Source organism: Leopardus geoffroyi, chromosome C1 (assembly GCF_018350155.1).
Source record: "Leopardus geoffroyi isolate Oge1 chromosome C1, O.geoffroyi_Oge1_pat1.0, whole genome shotgun sequence".
NCBI lineage: Eukaryota > Metazoa > Chordata > Mammalia > Carnivora > Felidae > Leopardus > Leopardus geoffroyi.
This window is the reverse complement of record NC_059328.1, coordinates 189117400-189142669: the sequence shown is the minus strand read 5'-3', so window position 1 is coordinate 189142669 and position 25270 is coordinate 189117400. Positions and strand designations below refer to the sequence as shown.

Sequence of the window (25270 nt, the reverse complement as noted above, 5' to 3'; positions counted from 1 at the left end):
AGGAGGGTCAGGAGGTGACGGGAGGAAGAGGCAGGAGGAAAGAAATGGGGGTTGGGAGGCAGCGTCCGGTCGGTGGGCGCAGACAGCTCAGCCAAACCTCCGACTCCCTTAGTCCCGCCGCCTCCGAGAGCCCTACAGGGCGAGGAGGGAAGTCCACAAAGTGCAGGAGCAGAGGGGAGAAAATTCAAAACGAGTCTACTCAACCTCGTCTTGGCTCCGAGGCCCTGCCATGGAGACCAGCACAATGCGCAGGCGCATCCTTCTGAGAGCGCGCAGCGTAGTACTATGAGACAAGAGCACAGTCGGCCACCGTCGGCCGTTTGTCTTCTGATTCGCTTTCCGCACGCGTATTCCTACTCTCACTGGATCTAGAGCCTGAAGCCGGAGGCCGGGGTACTCCGAAAGACTCGGTAGAGTGATTGGGAGTATGCGTAAGAAAATAAAGCCAAAAAGTCTTTAGCAAATTAAAGCTGAAGGTAGAGGAAGTACAATAGATATCTGGCTGCGGTTGGGAAGGTTTAATACGGATAAAATTTATCTTGAGGACAGCATGGCAAAAAAAAAAGACTACCATTCCCAGTGGTTACTGCGTCTGAGAAGCGCTGCTTTCTGGGAATGGTAGTGTCTAGGAGTTGTGTTTGAAGTATCAGGTCTGAAGACAGCGTCTTACAATTAAAAAGATAGAGCAGCAGTTTAAATTGGGCCTTTTCTGTTTCTTCTTAATCGATAACAGTTCTAAATATTTTTTTAAAAATTTAAAAAAATTAGGGACACCCCGTCTTTAAGACATGCTTTACTATCGATGATTCCTGTATCTAGGAATAGGTAGTTGATGTTTGTGGGCTGGGTCTCGGTGTGTGAGCAACCTCGTGGTTGCTGAGGAGGCCGGAGGAAAGAAAACCGAAGCCCGGAACACGGCAGCTTCTTGCGTACCTGTGCAAGCTAATTTTGAGTTACCTCTTTTTGTAGTCTTAAAAGACCAGGGCGCCTGTTGTCTATTACCCCCTTTCGTTTCGGTAGACAAGTCTTGTGTATACTCCTCGCCATGGCTCAGCTCCAGGCACGCTTCTTCACTGACAATAAGAAGTAAGTAAGCGTCCTTTTCTTTCCTCTCTTCCTCTCGCCTCCCTGGGATCTTTTCCAAGAACTCCTTCTGTATGACTTTGTGGAGCCTCGGTTGTCTTTGCCCACAATTCCTCCCCCAACTCCTATTTTGTTTGTTTTTTGGGCTTTACTCTTGGCTTGAGCGCGTTTTCCGATTAAGCGGAAGCGATACCTTGCCGGGATTTCTCAGGGATCTACATCTGATATCACCGATCCTTTTTGCCTGGCTTCTAAGGCTGTATATAATTTGAATTGTGACTGTAGAGGGCTTTGAGGGGCTTCACCTTTGATTCCTGAATGAAGCACATGTGATTTTAAGAATGAAAAATGGACCGAGTCCTTACAGGCTGCCTGCTAGGGATGTTTCACCATTTCTCAAAACACAAGTTTATTACTATTATTTTTTTAGGTAGATAATAGACAGTGCTTTTCTAAACCAGGCTAGAAAGTGGAGCTCTGAATGGGGGTTGGTAGAACTTTTTTTTTTAATGTCTGTTTGTTTATTTATTTTGAGAGATTTATGTATGAATGTATGTATGTATGTATTTTGAGAGAGAGAGAGAAAATCCCAAGCAGGCTCCATGTTGTCAGTGCAAAGCCCAATAGGGGCTAGATCTCAGGAACCATGAGATCATGACCTGAGCAGAAATCAAGAGTCCTACGGTTAACCAGGCAAGCCACCCAGGCACCCCTATAGAACTAATTTTTGGTAATAGTGTGAAGTTCTTTCAGTTACAGGTTCGTATATTCATATACATACTTTACACATGTATGCGTGTGTGTGTATGTCTGTATGTGTGTATGTATATACATGTGTGTATGTATATGTGAACATTTTTACCAGTGGTCCCCAGGTGAGTAGCATTTGTTTGAAATCTAATTGTATTCAGTCTTCTGGTGTACATTACACTACTAACTTTTCTTAGTGTCTTTTCAGCTATATTGTAAGTCTCTTGATGGTAGGGACTGTATTACTCTTCTTGGATTGACGGAATCAACGAATGTTTTTCAAGTTCTTCTCATACTGATGATAAATAGTGAATATTTGTTGTATTAACAAGCTATCGCCAGTTGTAAGCTAGATAACTCCCACTTCAATTAAAATTATGTGTTGGAGGGGCGCCTGGGTGGCGCAGTCGGTTAAGTGTCCGACTTCAGCCAGGTCACGATCTCGCGGTGCGTGAGTTCGAGCCCCGCCTCAGGCTCTGGGCTGATGGCTCAGAGCCTGGAGCCTGTTTCCGATTCTGTGTCTCCCTCTCTCTCTGCCCCTCCCCCGTTCATGCTCTGTCTCTCTCTGTCCCAAAAATAAATAAACGTTGAAAAAAAAAAAAAAAAAAAAAAAAAAAAAAAAAATAAAATTATGTGTTGGAGCTGTATGAGTTGACCTAGTAAATCATATTCACTCTTGTATTCTTACTTACAGTATAGATAAATTGTATTATCAATGCACATGAGTATATATACTTGGTCTGCATATTTCTCAAGGAATGTGGTGCAATAGCATGACCGCCGTATTTCTTCTAATTGAAGTTTTTAATTGCGATAATTGGTGATTCACATGAAGTTTTAAGAAATAATAGACCATTGTGTTTTAACCTGAGAAGGATAGATAAACATATATGTATGTGTGTGTTTAAATTCTTCAAAAAGTTAACAAAACCTAAAAATTAAGTTCTTGCTTCTTATACATTATATGTTCTGGTAAGTAAAATGGAGAGGGGGATAATTTTTTCACATATATGTATGTAATTTACATATACGCGTGTATGTGAATTATGCTACTCCCCCCACCCTCTCATTTTACTGACCAAATAGTAGGTGAAAGGAAAAACCAAAAACTTTAATTCTAGGTTTTGTTATCTTTTGGAAATCCTAAATTACTATTTACATTTTTTTTAAGCATGATACATATAAATAGAGCTGTAATCTTACTACCCAAAGTATAGTTTGAAGATTAGCAGCATCAACATCACTTGGGAGGTTTTAGAAAAAGCAGAATCTCAGATTCCACCTCAGACCTACTGTTTTACGATGTACGTTTTAATAAGATCTGAAGCCCCCTTCCCTAACCCTACCCCATTGTAGTAAAAAGAGATTTATTATACCGTGTCTTGATGAGCCGTAGGTTCTATCTTAACATCTTTTGAAACTTCCATTCCCCACAACTACAGCCTTAATTCACGCTTTAGACTTTTTTTTTGTGGTAACAATTTTATTGAGATATAATTCACTTAGAGCAGAATTCATACTTTAAAATCTCCATTTCAGTGGTTTTGAGTATATTTGCAAAATTGAACAACCATCAGTACAATTTTAGAACATTTTTTATCACCCTTTAGGTATTACCCCCTAATCCTTTCAACTACAGCCGTAGGCAGCCACTAATCTACTTTCTATCTCTGTGGATTTGTCTGTTTTGGACAATTAAATATAAAGGGAATTTTATAGTATGTGGTCTTTTGTGAGTGGCTTCTTTCACTTACTTAGAATGATGTTTATAAGGTCCATTCACACTGTAATGTGTACCAGTACTTCATTCCTTTTTAGAGCCAAATAATATTCCATTGTATGGATATACCACATACCAAATTTTGTTTGCAATTTTTAAGTTGATGGACGTTTGGATTGTTTCCACCTTTTGGCTGTTACAAGGAGTGGTGATGGGAACTTTTGTGTGTAAGTTTTTGTGTGGACATATATTTTCATTTCTCTTGGGTATATACTTGAGTATATACTTAGATAAATATGAAAAATAATTTCATATTTAACTTTTTGACAATTAAAAAATTTTGGGGGGGAGGCGCCTGGGTAGCTTAGTTGATTGAGCGGACTTCAGCTCAGGTCATGATCTTGTGGTTCGTGAGTTCGAGCCCCACATCAGGCTCACTGCTGTCAGCGTGTCAGCGCAGAGTCTGCTTCAGGTCCTCTGTCCCCCTCTCTCTGCTCCTCCCCCACTTGTGCACTCCCAAAAATAAGCATTTAAAAAAAATTTTTTTTTGATGTTTACTTAACTTTGAGAGAGAGAGAGAGGCAGAGAGCACAAGCAGGGGAGGGGTAGAGAGAGAGGGAATCACCGAATCCAAAGCAGGCTCCAGGCTCTGAGCTGTCGGCACAGAGCCCGATGCAGGGTTTGAACTCACAAACCACGAGATCATGACATGAGCTGAAGTTTGATGCTTAACCGAATGAGCCACCCACACACCCCAGTAGTTAACTGTATTTGAGTTTTATACTGCGTCATATGGCTTTTAGTTACTGTCTATGTCTGTTCATTTCAGCCTGAAGAATTCCTTTTACCATTTCTTGCAGGGCAGGTCAACTAGCCCAGCATACTCCTAAATATGCTCAAAGAGCTAAAGAAAACCGTGGACAGAGAATAAGAGGAAACCAGGAAAATAATACATGAGCAAAATATCAATAAAGACATAGAAATTATAGAGGAACTAGGGGAACCCGGGTTGCTTCATTTGTAACCCCATGTAGCAAAATGTCTGGCATGTATTAGATACCCAGTAAATATTTGCTGAATGAATAAATGCACATTTGTTAAAATAATCCATAGACTTGACTTTGACATATCATTTCCTTTTTATAGATATGTGGTAGATGATGTTCCCTTCTCAATTCCTGCAGCCTCTGAAATTGCTGACCTTAGTAACATCATCAATAAATTGCTGGAGGCCAAAAATGGTAGGTATACATGCTTTGAGAAATTAGGAGAGGGTGCATTGCCACTAACTACACTAAAATATATCACATTTTATTTTGTTTCCTTTTTTTAAGCCTTATTTTAAAATACCGTATGCATTTTGTAATGGTAAAATTTATAAATTATGAGTTTCCCTGCTACATGATACTTTTTTAAATGCTTTGAAATACAAGTTCTCAGGAAAAATTCTTTCTTATTTATTTCAGTTTAATCTGCTTTAAAGGCAATATGGATATAAGGTGATTGGCATTTAGGAATACAATTTTGTTGTAATAGTTATGACACTGTGGTTTTCCTAGGGAGATCTGGGATTGGTAAGCATAGAACAAGTATCTAGGTGCTTGAGCCCCAGTTGCTACAATCCTACAAAGCAAAATGACATTGTCACTATTTGAGTATTTTGTGTAATAATAGATGCCAATACTAATACTAGTATTAAGTATTTAGAATTCATTGAAAAATTAATGGTAAAATTTTATAAACATGCAAGGGTATCAAGTAAAACATTTAAGAGATATAAATGTTAAACATGCTGTTGTATGAAAATAAATTATTAGCCCATAAAATTCATATGAACAAGGTATGCAAAAATATTGATGAAACAAGATTGGCCAGGAGTTGATAATTGTTAAAACTGGGTGATAGGTATATGAAAGTTTACTATATTATTCTCCACTGTTGCATATGTTTGAAATTGTCTATAATCAAATGTATATTGAAAAGTAAGGGAACCATACATAAAATAGAAGATTTAAACATGAAAGGTTGAAAATAACATGAAGCATGATCTTTAAAAATATAATTTGTCAATGAAGTCACCATTTAGAAACAAACATTTTTACCCAGATGTTTCTGTTGATTCTACCCTAGTTGGAGGAATGAGGAGTTGAGAGTTAGAAACTAATGCCTAATATATTCCTCTTCTCTATCTTCTAATAATCCTATAACTTTTTTTAAGTTTGAGGGTTTTTTTTTGTTTTTTTTTTTTGTTTTTTTTTTTTTTTTGGTAATCTCTGTATCCAACTTGTGGCTTGAACTCATGATCTTCCAGATGAGCCAGCCAAACACCCTGAGATGATGTTTATGAACAGTTTTTTGTTTTTGTTTTTGGTGGGAGGGGGCAGAGTCTGCGGTCTTTTCATTACTAGCAAGCTATTTAAGCTATTGTTCTTGGTTGAGAGATATTCACATAACACTTCCCATAGGTCCTTGTCTTTATTTCATCCAGTTGATGTGTAAAGATTCTGATAAACACTGCCATATATTCTTGCTGAAAAAGTCTTTGAACTAGAATAAGAATTATTCTTGTAATAGAATCTTTGTCATACCAGTGTGTGGATGTTTGTTGTTACCCAGAGAGTTGTATATTTTTCTAAAGTTGTAGATTGAATGTTGGTTTCTTTTTGAATAATCAAATAAGTCATTGATTGCTCTTGAGTTGAAGATGCAAATGATTCAGATTTCAGATTTTTAAAAGGCAACAATCCAAATAATCCAATGAGAGAATTCTTTCAGCTAATAAATGCAGAAAGAATGAATAATTTTTAGCATTTTGTAACTCCAAATGAAATAATGGGTTTAAGTAGTGATTATCAGTAGCTACTAAAACTATTTATTACGTGTTGAAAGGCTGACGGAGAGTATTAGGATGGATGGGACCAGGCTGACAATATCAGAGTCCAGATGTAGATTATCACATCATAGAAAGACATACAACACAATGCATTTTCTGATGTGATGCAATAGGAAACACATAATACTATGTATAAATATTCTTGCCAGAAAAACAAAGCTAACCTGAAGTGTAATCAGTTGTTTAGGTCTGCCTGGTGTATAGGATGTGTAGGTGGTAGAGGAACATCTTATAGGACACCATGGAGATGTAATCAACCAGAATGTAAGAAATACTAGAAGACAGATGACCTAATTTTTTTTTGTTAAAAAAAATTTTTTTTAACGTTTATTTACTTTTGAGAGACAGAGAGTAAGCAGGGGAGGGGTAGAGAGAGAGGGAGATGGAATCCAAAACAGGCTCCAGGCTCTGAGTGGTCAGCACAGAACCTGACACGGGACTTGAACTCAACAAGCTGTGAGATCATGACCTCAGCCAAAGTCGGATGCTTAACCAGCTGAGCCACCCAGGTGCCCCCCGAGTTTCTTTAACAAATAAATGACCGGGGAAAAAAGGAGGGGGAACTCTTAAAGATTAAATAAAACATATTAATCAGATATAATATGTGGACTTGGGATGCTGATTCTGAAGCTCACTGTAGGTCACTTCTCTGGCTCAGTCAGAAGAGCATGCAACTCTTCCTCTCTAGGTCATGAGTTCGAGCCCCACATTGGGTATAGAAATGACTTGAATAAATAAATACACCTAAAACAAAATAAAAATAAAAAGCTCACTGTAAAGAGAAGGAAACATGAGCGTTGGCTATTTGATATTAAAAGCAATAATGATTAAATTTTTTAATATCACTTTAGGTCCTTTTATTTTAGAGATACATATTAAAGCATTTACAGATAAAAATGATAACATTTCTAAGGTTTGATTTAAAATAAACCAGCAGAGGAGTGGAGAGAGGTGTATAGATGATTGTCAGTGAGTTGGTAATTATCAAAGTATGTGATGGGGGTGGGAATTCATAATGTTATTTCTACTTTTATATATATTTAGAATTTTCCATAGAATAAAAAGTTTGTTTTTTTTTTTAATTTTTTTTAAAATTTATTTTTAAGACAGAGAGACACAGAGCATGAGTGGGGATGGGGCAGAGAGAGAGGGAGACACAGAATCTGAAGCAGGCTCCAGGCTCTGAGCTGTCAGCACAGAGCCCGACGTGGGGCTCGAACTCAAACTGTGAGATTATGACCTAGGCCGAAGTTGGACGCTCAACCGACTGAGCCACCTGGGTGCCCCAAAAGTTTTTTTAAGTAGAAATAACATTTTTTTAAATAGAAATAAATAACAGTAAATAACTTTTAAATAGAAATAATAGAAACAACAATAGTAAAAAATTACACCAACAGAACAAAGTCCTCTGTTCCTAAAAATCACACAGTGTACTGGAATAGAATACACGGCCTGATTATGGCATGAAGAAACTCTGGAGAAACTCAGAGGCCACACTGGAATAATAAATACCTGTTTGTTTTGGGGTTTCTCATATACCTCTGCCAATGTCACTTCAGGTTCTAAGAGTGATCATTTTATTATGCATTTTCTTTAGAGTTACACAAACATGTGGAATTTGATTTCCTCATCAAGGGCCAGTTTCTGCGAATGCCCTTACTTAAACACATGGAACTGGAAAACATCTCATCGGTAAGTTCAAATGTTTACCTGCTCTGTTTTATGTAAGGTGTTCTCAGGTAATGTAGGAAAACATTTAGAATCAGACTGAATCTTTAGCAACCAAGATTTTTTTTTTTATTAGTATTTTTTTTTTCTAGAAATTTGAACTTCAGTGTTTGTATATTCAATTTTGAAATCCCCTCTTCTGAGAATGTTTTACTCAAGAAATGTAGATGAATGAATATAAATAAAAAACCTTCATATTTGTGGAAGAATTATCAAGAAAGGGAATACCAAATACATGTTTATTACCAATAATGATGTATAAAATGAGGGGTGCCTGGGTGGCTCAGTTGGTTGAGTGTCCAACTTCGGCTCAGGTCATGATCTCGGTGTCCGTGAGTTCAAGCCCCACATCGGGCTCTGTGCTGACGGCCTGGAGCCTGCGTCAGATTCTGTGTCTCCCTCCTTCTGCTCCTCCCCCACTCATGCATGCGCGCACGCTCTCTCCCCCCCCCCAAAAAAAAAAAACCTTAAAAAAAAGATACACAAAATGATTGTGCACGTATAAAAACTTTTGGGTTAGACAATTGTGATTTATAGCGGTTCCCCCTTCCTCTAATTTTCAAAGTTCCTTGATACTGCTTTTATAATTTAAAATGTAATTTGTAATTGCTTTTATAATTTTTTGACAAGTTTTAGAATTATGAAATATGCATAAAATTTATCATTTTAATCATTTTTAAGTGTGTAATTCAGTGGCATTAAGTATATTCACAATATTATGCATCTATCACGACTATCCGTATTCAGGACTGTTATCATCCTCATTAAGTAGAATGCTTTTATAATTTTATTTTTTAAAGTTCCTTATATCCCCCTACCCCCCTTTCAGCATAAATTTTCCAAGCTTGTTAATATTCGTTAATATTACTGTTTGCACACTGTTAGGTCAGATAAAGTTTTTCGCCTTTTGCATGGCTCCAAATTTCTGGGTTATGAAGGGGACTGACATGAAAGAGACGTAATAAACAAGGGGTCCTTTATGTTTGTAGTATACTACTTTGGAACTACTGCCTGATTGATTTCTGGTTTTTCTCTGTCACTAGGAAGAGGTTGTGGAACTAGAATATGTGGAGAAGTACACTGCACCTCAGCCAGAACAATGCTTGTTCCATGATGATTGGATCAGTTCAGTCAGAGGGGCAGAAGAATGGTATTGCCATTTTATTATGCCACTTCCATCAGTCTTTTTAATTGCACTATGTGAATATTTTTCTCTGATTGATTCTGTGTTATTTGTAAAAGTAATTTTGTGATATATGTATCAGTGTCCATGCCCAAGATCTTTACATTCAATGTATTCAAGAAGAAGCATATCTTTTCCTTCCCAAGATGTTGGAGTGACATTTGTCTATACATGAATAAGTCAAGTGTCTTAGAATATTTTATTTTTGTGTGTTGCTTGTAAGACCAAAGATATAATTTGTTCCATAGAGGGGAAAAAAAACCCTCTTATAACCACAGATGTCCTGGCTTACTACCATGAAGATGCAGATCATGGTATAGGGCTAAAAAGGGCAGACTGGATCTGAGAAGGTATGGATGGCTCAGAACAAACCCTCAGTGGCCTTACTTGTTGAAAAGCGTCTTGAGACTGGATCATAGTACAAGCTTACATTTTTAAAAGAATATCTTCCTGGAGTTGTTACACAAGTGATGTTTTTACTGGTTTTAGTTTTATCTTAGATGGTTTTATTGTTTTTCTGTTGAATGATTTTCAGTGGTTAAGTACAAAGGGCAGTTAGGCTTTACAAGCAATTTCCCTGAGTTGTAATGTTTACAATAGTAATTAAAATGAAGTCTAGGGCTTTTTACTTATGTTTTTATTTTTAGGAGGTCAGAAAAAATCACAGGTAAGATCTGATTTAATGTCTTTTAAAATCTTAGTCTTCATATTAAAAACCTCTTTAAAGTATAATCTCAAGGTTTACTTAATTGCCTTAGAAATATAATTGGGGCACCTGGGTGGCTCAGTCAGTTGAGTGTCTGACTTCAGCTCAGGGCATGATCTCACAGTTCGTGAGTTCGAGCCCTGCATCCTGCTCTGTGTTGACAGCTCAGAGCCTGGAGTCTGCTTCAGATTCTGTGTCTACTTTTCTCTCTACCCTTCCTCCCCTCATGCTCTGTCTCTCTCTCTCTCTCTCTCTCTGTCTCTCAAAAATAAAAATAAACACTAAAAAAGAAATATAATTGATTTCAGGATTTGAAAAAGCTGCTTTTTGTATTTCATAAGGGTTTTTTTCTTTTCATAGGATTTTGACTGGTTCTTATGATAAGACTTCGAGGATCTGGTCCTTGGAAGGAAAGTCAATAATGACAATTGTGGGACACACAGATGTTGTAAAAGATGTGGCCTGGGTGAAAAAAGGTTAGGACTCTCTGCTTGAATGGAAAGTAATCCTGAACAGGGAACTGGAAATAAGCCATTTTCAGTGCTGGGGCACAATGGGGATGGGGTAGGAAGTGCCATGTGCCTTGGTTATTGTGAGGTCTTTCAAAAATACAGTGTTGAAGAAGAAAAAGATTATGTAAGAAAATCCATAAGTGGTAGAATTCAATCCATACATTTTTAAAATCATAGCAGATAATGTGCACTTTCAAGTTAATATTGTGTTAAACTCATGTTTTATAGTATTTTTGAAGGATCATCCTTTTATACTGTAAGTTACTTCTTTTTCAAAGCTGGCATATAGCTCTTTTATCTTCTTAATGTCTTTCAACAACAAAAAAATCAGTTCTTCAGTTTTAGAACTTAATGTATTTAAAATTTTTGTGCTAATTTGTTCTTGTATTCTCCTTTCTTCAGACAGTTTGTCTTGCCTACTATTGAGTGCCTCTATGGATCAGACTATTCTCTTATGGGAGTGGAATGTAGAGAGAAACAAAGTGAAAGCCCTGCACTGCTGCAGAGGTCATGCTGGAAGTGTGGATTCTATAGCTGTTGATAGCACAGGAACTAAAGTAAGTAGCTAGTGTGTTACTAGTACTGTTCAATTAGAATTTGAGCTTCTTATCCAAACAATTTTTTCTTCATTGTCCTACAATCATAACAGTTGGTAATTAAAGAATATGATTTCAAACCCAAAGTAAATACTCTTTCAATGAGAGATAATTCACTTCCTCAGTCTGGGTTTTTTTGGTTACTGCAGAAATTCTAAGAAATCAGGTAAACCAGCAGTTTAACTTTAATCATAGTGATTGACATTTTCAATCTTCTAGCTACTCAGTGCTTTCATCAATTGAAAAAAAATCGAGTTGATCATCTAAGCCTTAGCATACTCAAGGTTTGTGTTAATAGAGGTTGTTTTACTATTATTGCTGATTTACTCTTATCGTGACAAAATGGTAAAAAAAGAAAAAAAACGTGAGTACAACACTATTGACATATGAGGAGTTATAAATTCTCTTGCTGTTTGAAAGTTTCCTAAACCACATTGAGTTGTGTTGGGTTTAAGAGTATTCAGCATTTCTTTGCCAATTAGCATATTAGAGGACCCTTGATGCATTCAAAGGTAAAGATTTATGATTATTCATATAGAACCATAAAGAAGGTTTACCTGTTGTTGAGTCCAAACTTAAATGAATTAACTGTACTCTACCTTTCGCTATAAGAGATAGAAACTCATCTTGAACTTTTTTCAGCTGAAAAGATTGTGAGATCCAGGTGTGCCTGGGTGACTCGGTTGAACGTCGGACTTCGGCTCAGGTCATGATCTCACAGTTCGTGGGTTCGCGCGCCGTGTTGGGCTCTGTGCTGACAGCTCAGAGCCTGGAGCCGGTTTCGGATTCTGTGTCTCCTTCTCTCTCTGCCCCTCCCCTGCTTGCACTCTGTCTCTCTCTCTCTCTGAACAATGAATAAACATTTTTTTAAAAATGAAAAAAAAAAGTTTGTGAGATCCAGGAAGGAATAAGCAATCACATCACTAACTGGGTGAGGATGCATTTGAGTCTTAGGAACCAATGGAGTTGAGCTTGCATGTGGCCAGCACATTCCTCTCCCTTCCTCGCTCATCTCCCTAAGTTGACTTCTTCTCTTTCACTTCAAAATGGCTTTTTCTTTAAAAAAAATTTTTTTTAATGTTTATTTTTGAGAGAGAGAGACAGCGTGAGCAGGAGAGGGGCAGAGAGAGGGAGACACAGAATCTGAAGGAGGCTCCAGGCCCTGAGCTCTCAGCACAGAGCCTGATGTGGGGCTTCAATCCAGGAACCATGAGCTCATGACCTAAGCCGAAGTCAGATGCTTAACCGACTGAGCCACCCAGGTGCCCCTAAACTGGCTTTTTTCCACATGACAATAAAACCTGGCTTTCAGTATTCCTAGGTTTCACACCCTTTACCATCAGTTCCTGGAGAAGATGAACTTCAACTCTCTGGAACATAGGCTTTCATAAAAAGGTCCTGAAGGAGGGAGAGACTTATCGGTACTCTGTAGATCAGTTGCCTACCTCGATCTATGCAACCAAAGCCAGGGCACAGGGCCATGTAAGAATGGCAATGCCTTCAGTTGTCATGAGATTGTGGATACAACTTCCAGGAGACTAGAAAGCTATGCAGATGGTACAATAGTAGTAAAGGATTTCAGAGCAAAGTAAAGGTTTTAAGTTATAAATAGAAAAATCAAGGCAAATAATACGATAGGTTATATTATATACTCTTTCTCTTCATGTATGTTTTTAGTTTTGCAGTGGCTCCTGGGACAAGATGCTAAAGATCTGGTCTACAGGTAAATATTAGTTTATTTTGACTTACTAAAAATGTTCCAAGAATTCCAGTGAAAGAAGATTTTTTAACCCCCATTTTGATCCATAAAAATGAATCAGAGCTTTTTAGGATACAAATAAAGGAACATATCGAGAAAAATTAGTATGCTTTGTGTTTCAAAATGTGTTTCTATCTATTACCCCCTTATTTATTGAACCATGTGACTGAATTGCTGCATGTAACTCAACAACGTGATTGGTGCAATGGGACATAACTGCTTAGTTCTCAGAGTTCTCTTATTCAGGAACCTGGAAATAAGCAAAAATAGCTTGAGTCACTTTGATAACACTCCACTGTTAGAGAAATTTTAGTTAAGAGACGCTTGGGTGGCTCAGCTGGTTAAGCATCCGACTCTTGGTTTCAGCTTAGGTCATGATCTCATAGTTTGTGAGATCAAGCTCCATGTCGTGCTCTGTGCTGATAGCGCGGAGCCTGCTTGGGATTCTCTTTCCCTCTCTCTTTCTCTCTGCCTGTCCCTCGCCCATGCTCTCTCTCTCAATAAATAAACTTTAAAAAAAATGAAAAAGGGGAAACTTCATAGTTAAGCTAATTTACTTAAAAAAATAAGTTTATTTCTGTTGAGAAAGATAGACACAGTGTAAGTAGGGAAGGGGCAGAGAGAGGGGGAAGAGAAGGGAAGGGGCAGAGAGAAGGAGAGAGAGAATCCCAATCAGGCTCCACGATGCCAGTGCAGAGCCCAATAGGGGGCTTGAACTCACGAAACAGAGATCATGACCTGAGCTGAAACCAAGAGTTGGATGCTTAACCAACTGAGCCACCCGGTGCCCCTTTAAATTTTTTTTGCGGTGTAGTTTTGCCAAACTTAATTTTTTTACTTTGAAAACATAGAAGGGATAATTTGGAGGAAGAGTTGGAGGAAGGAGGACTCTTAAAGGAAGGTGCTTTGAGAGTAGTGAGGAGAAAAGAGGGGGAAGACCCACAGATTGCCTAGGTAAATAGAGCAGAATCCCTATTACTTCTGAGGGAATTGCTTTATTATAGTATAATACCCTAACTACAGTTCACAAAGTAGAATTGGGGGATCAAGAAAAGCTTAAACAGTGTCAGTAGTAGGAAATAAAGATAAGTCATTTTAGTAGATTTCTCAGTAATGCTTAAAGCACACAGGTTTGAGGCAGAAAGTTGTTTGGATAATTTTCCTTTTGTGGAATATTTTGTAATCTGAAATACTTTTAATTCATTGTTATAAAAGTGAAATAGTCAAGAAGAATAAGCATAACTGGATTGTATCTCCATGTAATGTGTTTGTTTACCTGTCATTCCCTTCTTTTTTTTAATGTTCATTTATTTATTTTGAGAGAGAGAGTGTGTGTGTGCCTGCATGTGTGCAGGGGAGGGGCAAAGGGAGTGAGAGAGTGAGAATCCCAAGCAGGCTTCTTGCTGTCAGTACAGAGCCCAACACAGGCTTGATCTCACAAACCATGAGATCATGACTGAGACAAAACCAAGAGTTGTATGTTTAACTAACTGAGCCACCCAGGCACCCTGTTGTTACTCCATTCGTCATAATAAAAATACAATGTGTTCAGAACTCTCCTGGGGCGCCTGGGTGGCTCCATGGGTTACGCATCTGACTTCGGCTCAGGTCATGATCTCACAATCTGTGAGTTCGAGCCCCGCATTGGGTTCTGTGCTGACTGCTCAGAGCCTGGGGCCTGCTTTGGATTCTGTGTCTCCTTCTCTCTCTGCCCCTCCCCTGCTCATGCTCTGTCTCTCTCCGTCTCAAAAATAAATAAAAACATTAAAAAAGTGTTTAAAAAAAAAAAAAGAACTCTCCTATAACTAATAGTAAGCAATTTTTCATAGATATGGTAAAGTGATGAATATTCATAATGATCTTAAAGACATAGGAAGATATCAAACTGGTTAGGCTTTTAGGATTTTAATGTACTCTATTTTTTGCTTTCTCCTTTTGGAAGACTAATAACCCAGGTATTGTTTTTATATGTAAATTTCTTTAACCAAAATAAGGAGGAATATTTATTCCCTAACCAGTTAAGAAAACATATACCCAGAAATGTAAGAATTCTTTTAAAACTGTTTGCAATTAATATTTACCCTAAATTTTTAAAACATCAAATCTAATTCTCTGTGATACAGTTCCTACAGATGAAGAAGATGAAATGGAGGAATCCACAAATCGACCAAGAAAGAAACAGAAAACAGAGCAGTTGGGACTGACAAGGGTAAGTATTTTTGAGAACTTACTATATTTAGCTGAGGTCTGTACTGACAAATGTATGACAATTTAATCTTTTCTATTTAAATTTCCCTTTTTCTTGCGTTGCTTTGTTAACCATAATTAGGCTTTCTTATAGTAGATTGGTAAATTTTTATTACAAATACTGTAGTATGCTACATTTATCTGAGTCTTTGAATGTAGTGGTATTTAGCCAGGCTTACAGATTGGTAGGTCGATTATTTAGCTATTGTATTTGATCCCATGATGCAATTTTTAGTAGAATCTTTTAATTGTTAAAGCTTGAATCCAAATTAAGTGAAACATTTTAATACCTCGATTGTTTAATGATATTGTTTCATACACTGAGAATATAATTCTTACTAGGAATGCTAATTATATCTCCTAAATCAATAGAAAGTCAAAATTAATTTGAGTTTGATTCTGTCATTTAGCTATTAGTCCAGTTAGATTAAAGTCAGAAAGTTCATTCATATTCTTATTTGTTCTGTTTTGTTAGGAAAATATTTGTCATAATATGATCTGGCCCAAGTTAATACGCAAAATGAGAAGGACAATACTGAATCAGGTTTAGGAAGACATGTTTTCCATTCATTTTCTCACAGCTGTAATGAATGTACAGTAAAACACATTTGCACATTATTTCTTGTAGTTACAAATAAAATAATTTATAAAAACGGTTGAAAAGGAGGAATAAAGTATGATCATAAAATGATTAATCAGAGTCACATAAAATGTAATAAAAAATAGCACTTAACCAGTTCCAACTGAAAGAAGTGGTTTATGATTTCTTAGTACATTTAAACATGGACTGCTGAATTGCAAGAGGAATGATCTGGCAGCTACTTAATTTCCCTATCACTTAGTCTTAAGTTAAAGCTATAAATGCCTCACCAATTGGATAAGTGGTAATTTACTGATGCATATCTCTGGTCAACCTTTAAAGAATATCTGAGTAGAAAAAGATTTCTTTAATTAGAGAAGTTAATCCCTCAGAAGGTAGCTTTTTTTTCCTTTCTTTCAATTAAAGTTTGACATACGTACAGTTAAGTGTACAGTGAAGTTTAACAAACATACACTCGAGTAATCACAACCCAAATAAAGCATAGAGAATTACCAACACCCTAGAAGACTCCCTCTGGTCTGCTTTGCAATTGGTAGCCCATAAAGGTGATCACTGTTCTGTCTTGTGTCACCTTACATTAATTTTTAAACTTCAGGTGATAATCTGTGAGATTCGCTTTATGTTGCTGCACGTAATAGTTCTTTTCATTAATGTATAGCATCCTCTTGCATTGACTATATCAGAATTTATCCATTCTTTTTTTTTTTTTAAGTTTATTTATTTATTTTGAGAGAGAGAAAGCGAGAGCATGAGTTGGATAGGGGCAGAGAGGAGAGAGAATTCCAAGCAGGCTCCATGCAGTCAGCACAGAATCTGATGCAAGGCTCGAACTCAGGAACCATGAGATCATGACCTGAGTTGGATGCTTAATCCAATGGATAGGCCGCCCCTATCCATTCTTCTTTTGATGGACATTTAAGTTGATTCCAGTTTTGGCTACCATAAATAACGTTGCTAAGAAAGCTCCTATACTTGGGGTGCCTGGGTGGCTCAGTCAGTTACGTGATTTGATTTTGGCTCAGGTCATGATCTCATGGTTCATGAGTTCAAGCCCCACATTGGGCTCTGCACTGACAGTGTGGAGCCTGTTTGGCATGTTCTCTCTCTCTCTCTCTCTCTCTCTGCCCTTCCCCCCCCCATGCACGTGCTCTTTCTTTCTCAAAAATAAACATTAAAAGAAGTTATTTTAGGGGTGCCAACTTAGGCTAAGGTCATGATCTCACAGTTTGTGGGTTCAAGTGCCAAGTTGGACTCTGCTGATATCTTGGAGCCTGGAGCCTGGAACGTGGTTGGGATTCTGTCTCCTTTTCTCTCTGCCCCTCCCCCACTGGTGCTTTGTCTCTATCAAAAAAAATTAATAAACATTAAAAAAAATTTTTTAGTCATTTTACTTTTCTTTTGGTGTACTTATACAGTAATTTCTGCATATGTAGAATTGCAAAACTAGAATTGCTGGGTCTCAGGGTATGCACAGGTTGAGTTTTTCAAATGTTAGATACTGGCAAAAAGTTTTCCAAAATGGTTATATCAGTTTATACTTCCACTGAAAGTATAAAAAGAATCAAAGTTACTCTACATCCTTACCAGCACTCAATATGGCCAGATTTTTAATGCCATAACTGATTTTATTTAACACATAATTTATGTTTACATTTAGTTACTATTAAAAAGTGTGTATCATTTTGTCGATTTCTGGTGCTACATAGTGTAATTTAAGTGCTGGCCCTTTATTTTTTATTTTTATTTTTTATTCAAATTCTAGTTGGTTAATATATAGTGTAATACTGGTTTTAGGAGTAGAGTTTAGTGATTCATCACTCACATACAACACCCAGTGCTCAAGACAAGTGCCCTCCTTGTTAATCCATCACCCTGCTCACCTCCCTTCCAGCAACCCTGTTTGTTTCTGTAGTTAAGAGTCTCTTATGGTTTGTCTCCCTCTCTTATTTTTATCCTTCCCCTATGTTCATCCACATACACACACACACACACCCCATATCTTCTTTATCCATTCATCTGTTGATGGACACTTGGGTTCTTTCTGTAGTTTGGCTATTGTTGATAATGCTGCTATAAACATCAGGTTGCATGTACCCCTTTGAATCTGTGTTTTTGTATCTTTTGGGTAAATACCTATTAGTGCAATTACTGGATCATAGGGTAGTTGTATTTTTAACTTTCTGAGGACCCTCCATACTGTTCTTCAGAGTGGCTGCACCAATTTGTGTTCCCACCAGCATTGCAAAAGTGTTCCCTTTTCTTCGAATCCTCACCAACACCTGTTGTTTCCTGAGTTGTTAATTTTAGCCATTCTGATAGGTGTGAGTGGTATCTCATTGTAGTTTTAATTTGTATTTCCCAGATGATGAGTGATATTGAGCATCTTTTCATGTGTCTGTTTGCCATCTGGATGTCTTCTTTGGAAGAGTGTCTATTCATATCTTCTGCTCGTTTCTTCACCGGATTATTGTTTTTTGGGTGTTGAGTTTGATAGGTTCTTTCTAGATTTTGGATACTAATCCTTTATCAGATAATGTCATTTGCAGATCTCTCTTCCCATTCCAAAGGTTGCCTTTTAGTTTTGCTGATTGTTTCCTTTGCTGTGCGGAAGCTTTTTATCTTGATGAAGTCCCAATAGTTCATTTTTGCTTTTGTTTCCCTTGCCTCTGGTGATGTGTCTAGTAAGAAGCTGCTGAGGCCAAGGTCAAAGAGGTTGCTGCCTGTGATCTCTAGAGTTTTGATGGTTTCCTGTCTCACATTTAGGTCTTTCATCCAGTTTGAGTTTATTTGTGTGTATGGTATAAGAAAGTAGTCTAGTTTCATTCTTCTGCATGTTGCTGTCCAATTTTCCCAAAACCATTTGTTGAAGAGACTTTTTTTTCCATTGGATAGATGTTCTTTCCTGCTTTGTCGAAGATTAGTTGAACATATAGTTGTGGGTCCATTTCTGGGTTTTCTAATCTCTTCCATTGATCTATGTGTCTGTTTTTGTGCCAGTACTATAATGTCTTAAGGACTGCACCTTTGTAATATAGCTTGAAATACAAAAATTGTGATGCCTCCCGCTTTGCTTTTCTTTTTCAGGATTGCTTTGGCTATTCAGGATCTTTGTGGTTCCGCACGAATTTTAGGATAATTTGTTTTACCTCTGTGAAAAATACTAGTGGTGTTTTGATAGAGATTGCGTTAAATGTGTAGATTGCTTGGGTAGTATACACATTTTAATAATGTCCTTCTGATCCGTGAACTTGGGATGCTTTTCCATTTCTTTGTGTCCCCTTTAATTTCTTTTGTAAGTGTTCCATAGTTATCAGAGTACACATCTTTTACCTCTTTGGTTAGGTTTATTCCTATGTATCTTATTGTTTTGATGCAATTGTAAATGGGATCAATTCCTTGATTTCTTTTTCTACTGCTTCATTATTGGTGTATAAAAATGTAACAGATTTCTGTACATTGATTTTGTATTCTTGGTGTATAACTTTTGAGTTTTGATAAATGCATAGACTATGTAACCACTGCATCATCAAGGTAGAGAACAGTTTATCATTCCCTAAAACTCGTGTTGCCCATTTGTTTTTACCTTGCTGTTTTCTTTCTTTAATTTTTTTAATGTTTGTTTATTTTTAATTTTTTTTAATGTTTATTTTTGAGAAAGAAAGAGACAGTGCAAGAGAGGGAGCGACACACAGAATTGGAAGCAGGCCCCAGGCCCTGAGCTGTCAGCACAGAGCCTGATGTGGGGCTCGAACACACGAACATGAGATCATGACCTGAGCAAAAGTTGGACACTTAACCTATTCAGCCACCCAGGCACCCCTAATGTTTATTTATTTTTGAGAGAGAGAAAGACAGAGTGTGAGCAGGGGAGGCGCAGAGAAAGACAGACATAATTTAAAGCAGGCTCTAGGCTCTGAGCTGTCAGCACAGAGCCCAGCGCAGGGCTAGAACTCACAAGTGGTGAGATCATGACCTGAAGTCGGACGTTTAACTGACTAAGCCATCCAGGCACCGCTACCTTGCTGTTTTCTATCCCAGTGTCTCTGCTGGATTATCTTTCTTACCTTTTTATTTTGCTTTGGATCACAACCGAGGTTGTTCTGTTCCTCATTCCTCTATTACGCTTCTTTACTTCTCTCAGGAAAATTCTAGAGCTAGAAGATTGGACTTAGGGATCATTTGGTATAGGAGTTGGCAAAGTATAGCCTAACAGCTGATTTGGCTGTGACCTATTTTTGTATTACAGAGAGCAAGAATGATTTTTACGATTTTAGGTGGTTTTAAAAACAAGAGTATACAACAGACATTAGAAGGCTAAAATACTTAACTTTCTGAACCTTTACCGAGAAACTTTGCTGATATCTGATCTAATATAAGCCACTCACATTACAGATGAGGTAATGATATTTAAGGAGGTTAAATATAGCAGTTACAAACGTAGATTAACTGTCTTCCATTTCAGAACTCTTTCTCTGTTTCACTTGTTCTTTAAGATAGATATTATACCTAGTTTGGGGATTTTAATTGAGAAAAAACATTAGAGATTTTGTAGTATTAATAAATGGACCATGGGCATTATTTAAAGATTGGACAGTATAACTTAGAAGATGCTGAGGAAATGGTGAGAGTAATCTATTGAGATACTTTTACCTGGAAGAGTTAGGAAGAAAATGGCAGCACCTTGTCTCAAACCTAGATTTCTTTGACCCCAGATCTTTTTCAACTAACTTCTACATGTAACATGTACATATGAAAGAGTTAAGTTAGTGTTAATATTAATACTTCTCAAAATAAAAAGTAGAACAGATGGAAAAGTAGTAGGATGTAGAGGAAAGACTACAAAGCTTTAAGTAATATTTGGGTTCAAACTTCAGTCTGCCATGTATAAACTGTATGACCTTGAGCAAGTTATCTTTCTCACTTTCCCTGTCTTCATTTATGGAATCAAATCAGATATATGTTTTGGATGATTGTTGTAAAGAAGAAATAAGGCAAGATATGAAAGATAAAGCATCTGCTGTATGGGCTTCAGAAGTAAATACTATTACTGTTGCAATTACTCTAAACTAAAAATGCCTTTCCTTTGGGTATCTTTTCATTTCTAGACTCCCATAGTGACCCTCTCTGGGCACAAAGAAGCAATTTCATCGGTTCTGTGGTCAGATGCTGAAGAAATCTGCAGTGCATCTTGGGACCACACAATTAGAGTGTGGGATGTTGAGTCTGGCAGTCTTAAGTCAACTTTGGTAAGACTTCAAAATCCAGTGACTCTGGTTAACTCTGAGCTTCTAGAGATGGTTATTTCTGGCTCACCATTTAAATGTTCTTTCCTCCTTGTTTTTCAGACAGGAAATAGAGTGTTTAATTGTATCTCCTATTCTCCGCTTTGTAAACGTCTAGCGTCTGGAAGTACAGATAGGCATATCAGGCTGTGGGATCCCCGAACTAAAGGTGAGGTGTGTAAAATCCTAGAGGAGAAATATGGGTAAATAACATCAGTTTCTCCTACCACTAGAAATGTGTATAAAAAAAGATAATTTTCTACAAATATTGTTTTTGGTTCTCCTATTTCTCTTCTAAAATTCAATAATTATTATTTTTTAAATTTTGTTCAGATGGTTCTTTGGTGTCGCTGTCCCTAACCTCACATACAGGCTGGGTCACATCATTAAAGTGGTCTCCTACCCATGAGCAGCAGCTGATTTCAGGTTCTTTAGATAACATTGTGAAACTGTGGGATACAAGAAGGTAAATCCTATTTATGATCTACAAAGAAGATACTTGAAATAACTATTATATACAGAGAAAATGAAATGAATGCTGAAAAGATTATCCAAAAGCAGAAGAGTAAAAAAAAGTTTTGATTATGACCTGATATAAATATTGGTGTCAAAAAGAAAAGCCAGGAGCAAAGGAATTTGGTTCATGTTGATAGGTTATTTTTTGCATTCTGAAAAAATTTATATTGAACCTTAATATAAATGTGATATTATAAAAGTAGAAGGCAATGGTCTCTAAATAAATGGCACTATAATCTATATAATAAATATAATCTATAATAAATGGCACAAATAATAAATTATATATTAATAGAAAATTAAATAAAAATACATATTAAAATTTTTTTTAATATTTATTTTTGAGAGAGAGAGAGAGCGTGGGCAGAGGAGGGGCAGAGAGAGGGAGACACAGAATTGGAAGCAGGCTTCAGGCTCCTAGCTGTCAGCACAGAGCCCAACGCAAGGCTCCAATTCACAAACTGAGATCGTGACCTGAAGTCGGGTGCCTAACCGACTGTGCCACCCAGGCCCCATAGAAATACATACTTTAAAAGATAACTAGATACTAAAGTTTTTTGTTACTAGTATATATGAGTGTCCCCAGTGAAATGCATACACAGTGTATTTACATATTTTTACAGGTAGAATGGAGAGGCATTAATCAAATACCTGTTCTTTGTTTACCGAAATCTGCATTTTAACATCCTGATACTACCTTATGATGCATGATTTGTTAATACCTAGAAGGTTATTTACATTTAGTTGGATACTTGATATAGCAATTACATAGTTTCTGATAGCAGTGCTGTGAAGAAAGTAAAGCAGAGTAGAGGGACGCCTCTTTAGGGGTGGGCTATTCTTGAAGGTGATTTTATAATAGTGAATTGAACATGGGAAGGTATCAGCCATGCACAAATCATGGTAGAGAGAACAGCAGATAAGGTAGGGAAAATCTTGGCATGTTGATAAAATACCAAGAGGGTCAGTGTTGATGGAGTGGAGTAAGCGAGGAGAAGAATGGCAGGACATGAGACAGGTAGTAGTATACTGAGCAAGACCTTAGGAGCCAAGCTAAGAAATTTGGGTTCCATTCTAAATGTTATGGGGAAGGATTTGTGGGTTCTAAATAGGGTGGGAAGAATGGAAGCAGAGAGTTCCTAGGTTGGATTCTAGGTATATTTTGAAGACCGCTCTTTGGCAGGATTGGCTTATGGATGGAATATAGAGATAGGAATCAAGGAATAATGGCCATATTTTCTGCCTGTGCAATCAGGCCATTAGTGGTACAACTTACTGTGATGGAAAGAGTAAAAGAAACAGGTTTATGAGGGAAGATCAAGAGTTTTGTTTTGGTTATTTTAAATTCGTAGTGCCGGGGGCGCCTGGGTGGCTCAATTGGTTAAGTGTCTGACTTCGGCTCAGGTCATGATCTCACGGATCATGGGTTCGAGCCCCACATCAGGCTCTGTGCTGAAAGCTCAGAGCCTGGAGCCTGTTTCAGATTCTGTGTCTCCCTCACTCTCTCTCGCTCCCTCCCCTGCTCATGCTCCTGTCTCAAAAATAAATAAACATTAAAAAAAATTTTTTTTAAATAAATAAATTCATAGTGCCCATGGGATAACCACATGTCAGGCAATTGGATATACATATCAAAATCAGGAGAGAAGTTTGGGCTAAAGATACAAATTTGAGAGTTATCAGCATACATACGGATGGACAAAGGATATATAAAGTCGTGATTTGAGGGTAAAAGGAAAATAGTCAAGGAATATGAAAATGGGCCTAATTATGAATAAATATTTATAAATAAATAGCATTTTTCTTGAATATTTATTGCAATAAATCTCTGTATTCTGCTAACGATAGGGGAAAATCAACAGAGCCAATCAAGTAAATACTCAGGATTTTTAAGATTAACTGGTTATTGGGGCAAGGATGGTAAAGTCGGTAAAGTTTTCAGAAAATTATATGTGATTAGTCATGTATGTTTTTTAATACTTTGAATTGCATATAACATGGTAATACTTTGATCTTTTAGTTGTAAGGCTCCTCTCTATGATCTGGCTGCTCATGAAGACAAAGTTCTGAGTGTAGACTGGACAGACACAGGGGTAAGAATTTGTTATTTGGTGAAAGGAAAAAATAAATCTGGTGCTTATATTTAGAGAGTTACTACTTTCAATATATCTGATAATTATAATTCTGTATTCTAAGTTTCCCTTAATATTCTTCATAAAATCTCACATCTCATTCAAAGAAGAAACATATTTGTCCTTAACTGTTAGGAGTAGTAAAATTTGGAAAGTTTTAAGCAGTTTATTTCTCTAGTATTGTAATGAACTGCTTTAACTCCATAAACTTGCTCCTTCAGATTTACTGGATCTAAGTATTTTCTACTTACAAAAAATCTTATAGAATAAGTCTAGCCATAAAGTCTGCTTAAAGGATTACAATTTACTTATTTTTACGTATAAATATTAGCTCTTATTGCCTAAGAATTCTTTCCAAATACAGATCCTAGAGCTACTTGAATAATTTGTAATATCCATTTACCTGCAAATAGTTAATATACTTTCCTATAAAACTTAATTTTCTTAAATAGGTAAACTATATCTTCCCTCAAACTTTTAAATTTTATTATATTTCTTAAATGTTTCTTGGAAAGTACAGTAGTAGTGTATCACACCCCAACCAAATTCAAGTGATCATTTTTAAAGTTTTTTTTTTAATATGAAATTTATTGTCAAATTGGTTTCCATACATCACCCAGTGCTCATCCCAACAGGTGCTCTCCTCAGTGCCCATCACCCACTTTCCCCTCCCTCCCACCCCCTATCAACCCTTAGTTTATTCTCAGTTTTTTAGAGTCTCTTATGGTTTTAATATAGTGTATTATAATATGGTAGTGAAAACTGATGTAATGGGTCCATTTAAGTATGAACTCTCAATGAGAGTTAATTGCTTATCCATTAAGTCCTTCCGTAAATCAGAATCATCGGTATTTAACTGTGTTTAACTATCATATGAAATAATTATATTTACTTATATGTTTGTGCTTTTTTTTTTCTCTCCCTTTACGCAGTTACTTCTGAGTGGAGGAGCAGACAATAAATTGTATTCCTATAGATATTCACCTACCACTTCTCATGTTGGGGCTTGAAAGTGAATGATAGATTTGACTACAGAGATTGTGTCTGTAAATGAAATAGAGAATCCTCAGATTGCATCAGTGACGGTTCAGAAAGCAGTCTCTTAAAGTTTATGGTTTCATCCTTGATGATAACTATCACTATTTCTTTATTTTGTATTTATTATATAGTAGTGTGTGTTGTTAAAATGTAAAAGTGACCTGCCTTCTCAGCCATATGCAAACTCTTGAAACTAAACTGAATTTTTATTTCCTTTTAGAGGTATTGGTTTGAATTAAGATTTGTTTTTGAAATGCTGTAAAAGCATATATTTAAAGTAATTGTCCAGATTTTTATTTCTGATGGGGACACTTAAGTATTCCTATGTTAGCTGTTTAAGAAAAGTATCTTAAGAAAACTAATAAATTCTATTAGGAAAAATTAGAAATAACACTTTGCTTTGGGTAAAATAAGTGATGTCTAACCTATCATAAGATTTTGTGGGCATTCAACATTAAAACATATAGATCCTGCTGCCAATTAAGAGTTTGCTGGAGTATTTTAAGTGAAGTGCTTTGTATTAA

At 36.8% G+C, this 25270-nt stretch overlaps 2 protein-coding genes across 5 annotated transcripts in view; one reads left to right on the top strand and one right to left on the bottom strand.

Annotated features, from left to right (window-relative positions):
- Positions 1–308, bottom strand: part of CARF (calcium responsive transcription factor) — an 83401-nt gene extending 83093 nt beyond the window's left edge. The window contains exon 1 of the mRNA XM_045480794.1: positions 205–308. The gene's annotated coding sequence lies outside the window, so the exon portion shown is untranslated. The remainder of the gene's footprint in view (positions 1–204) is intronic.
- Positions 10–25251, top strand: WDR12 (WD repeat domain 12). Of its 4 annotated transcripts, none has more exons than XM_045480807.1 (14): positions 231–410; positions 970–1086; positions 4700–4794; positions 8044–8138; positions 9218–9324; positions 10424–10539; positions 10978–11132; positions 12849–12894; positions 15054–15139; positions 20884–21024; positions 21124–21229; positions 21394–21526; positions 23597–23669; positions 24641–25251. In XM_045480807.1, exons 2-14 carry the CDS (start codon positions 1046–1048, stop codon positions 24716–24718), a joined length of 1272 nt encoding a protein of 423 aa, XP_045336763.1. In that variant the 5' UTR covers positions 231–410; positions 970–1045; the 3' UTR covers positions 24719–25251. The 4 variants fall into 4 exon arrangements, with proteins under 4 accessions (XP_045336762.1, XP_045336763.1, XP_045336765.1 ...); XM_045480809.1 differs by having other exon boundaries at positions 231–431; XM_045480808.1 differs by having other exon boundaries at positions 231–476.
- Positions 25252–25270: the final 19 nt, after the last annotated feature.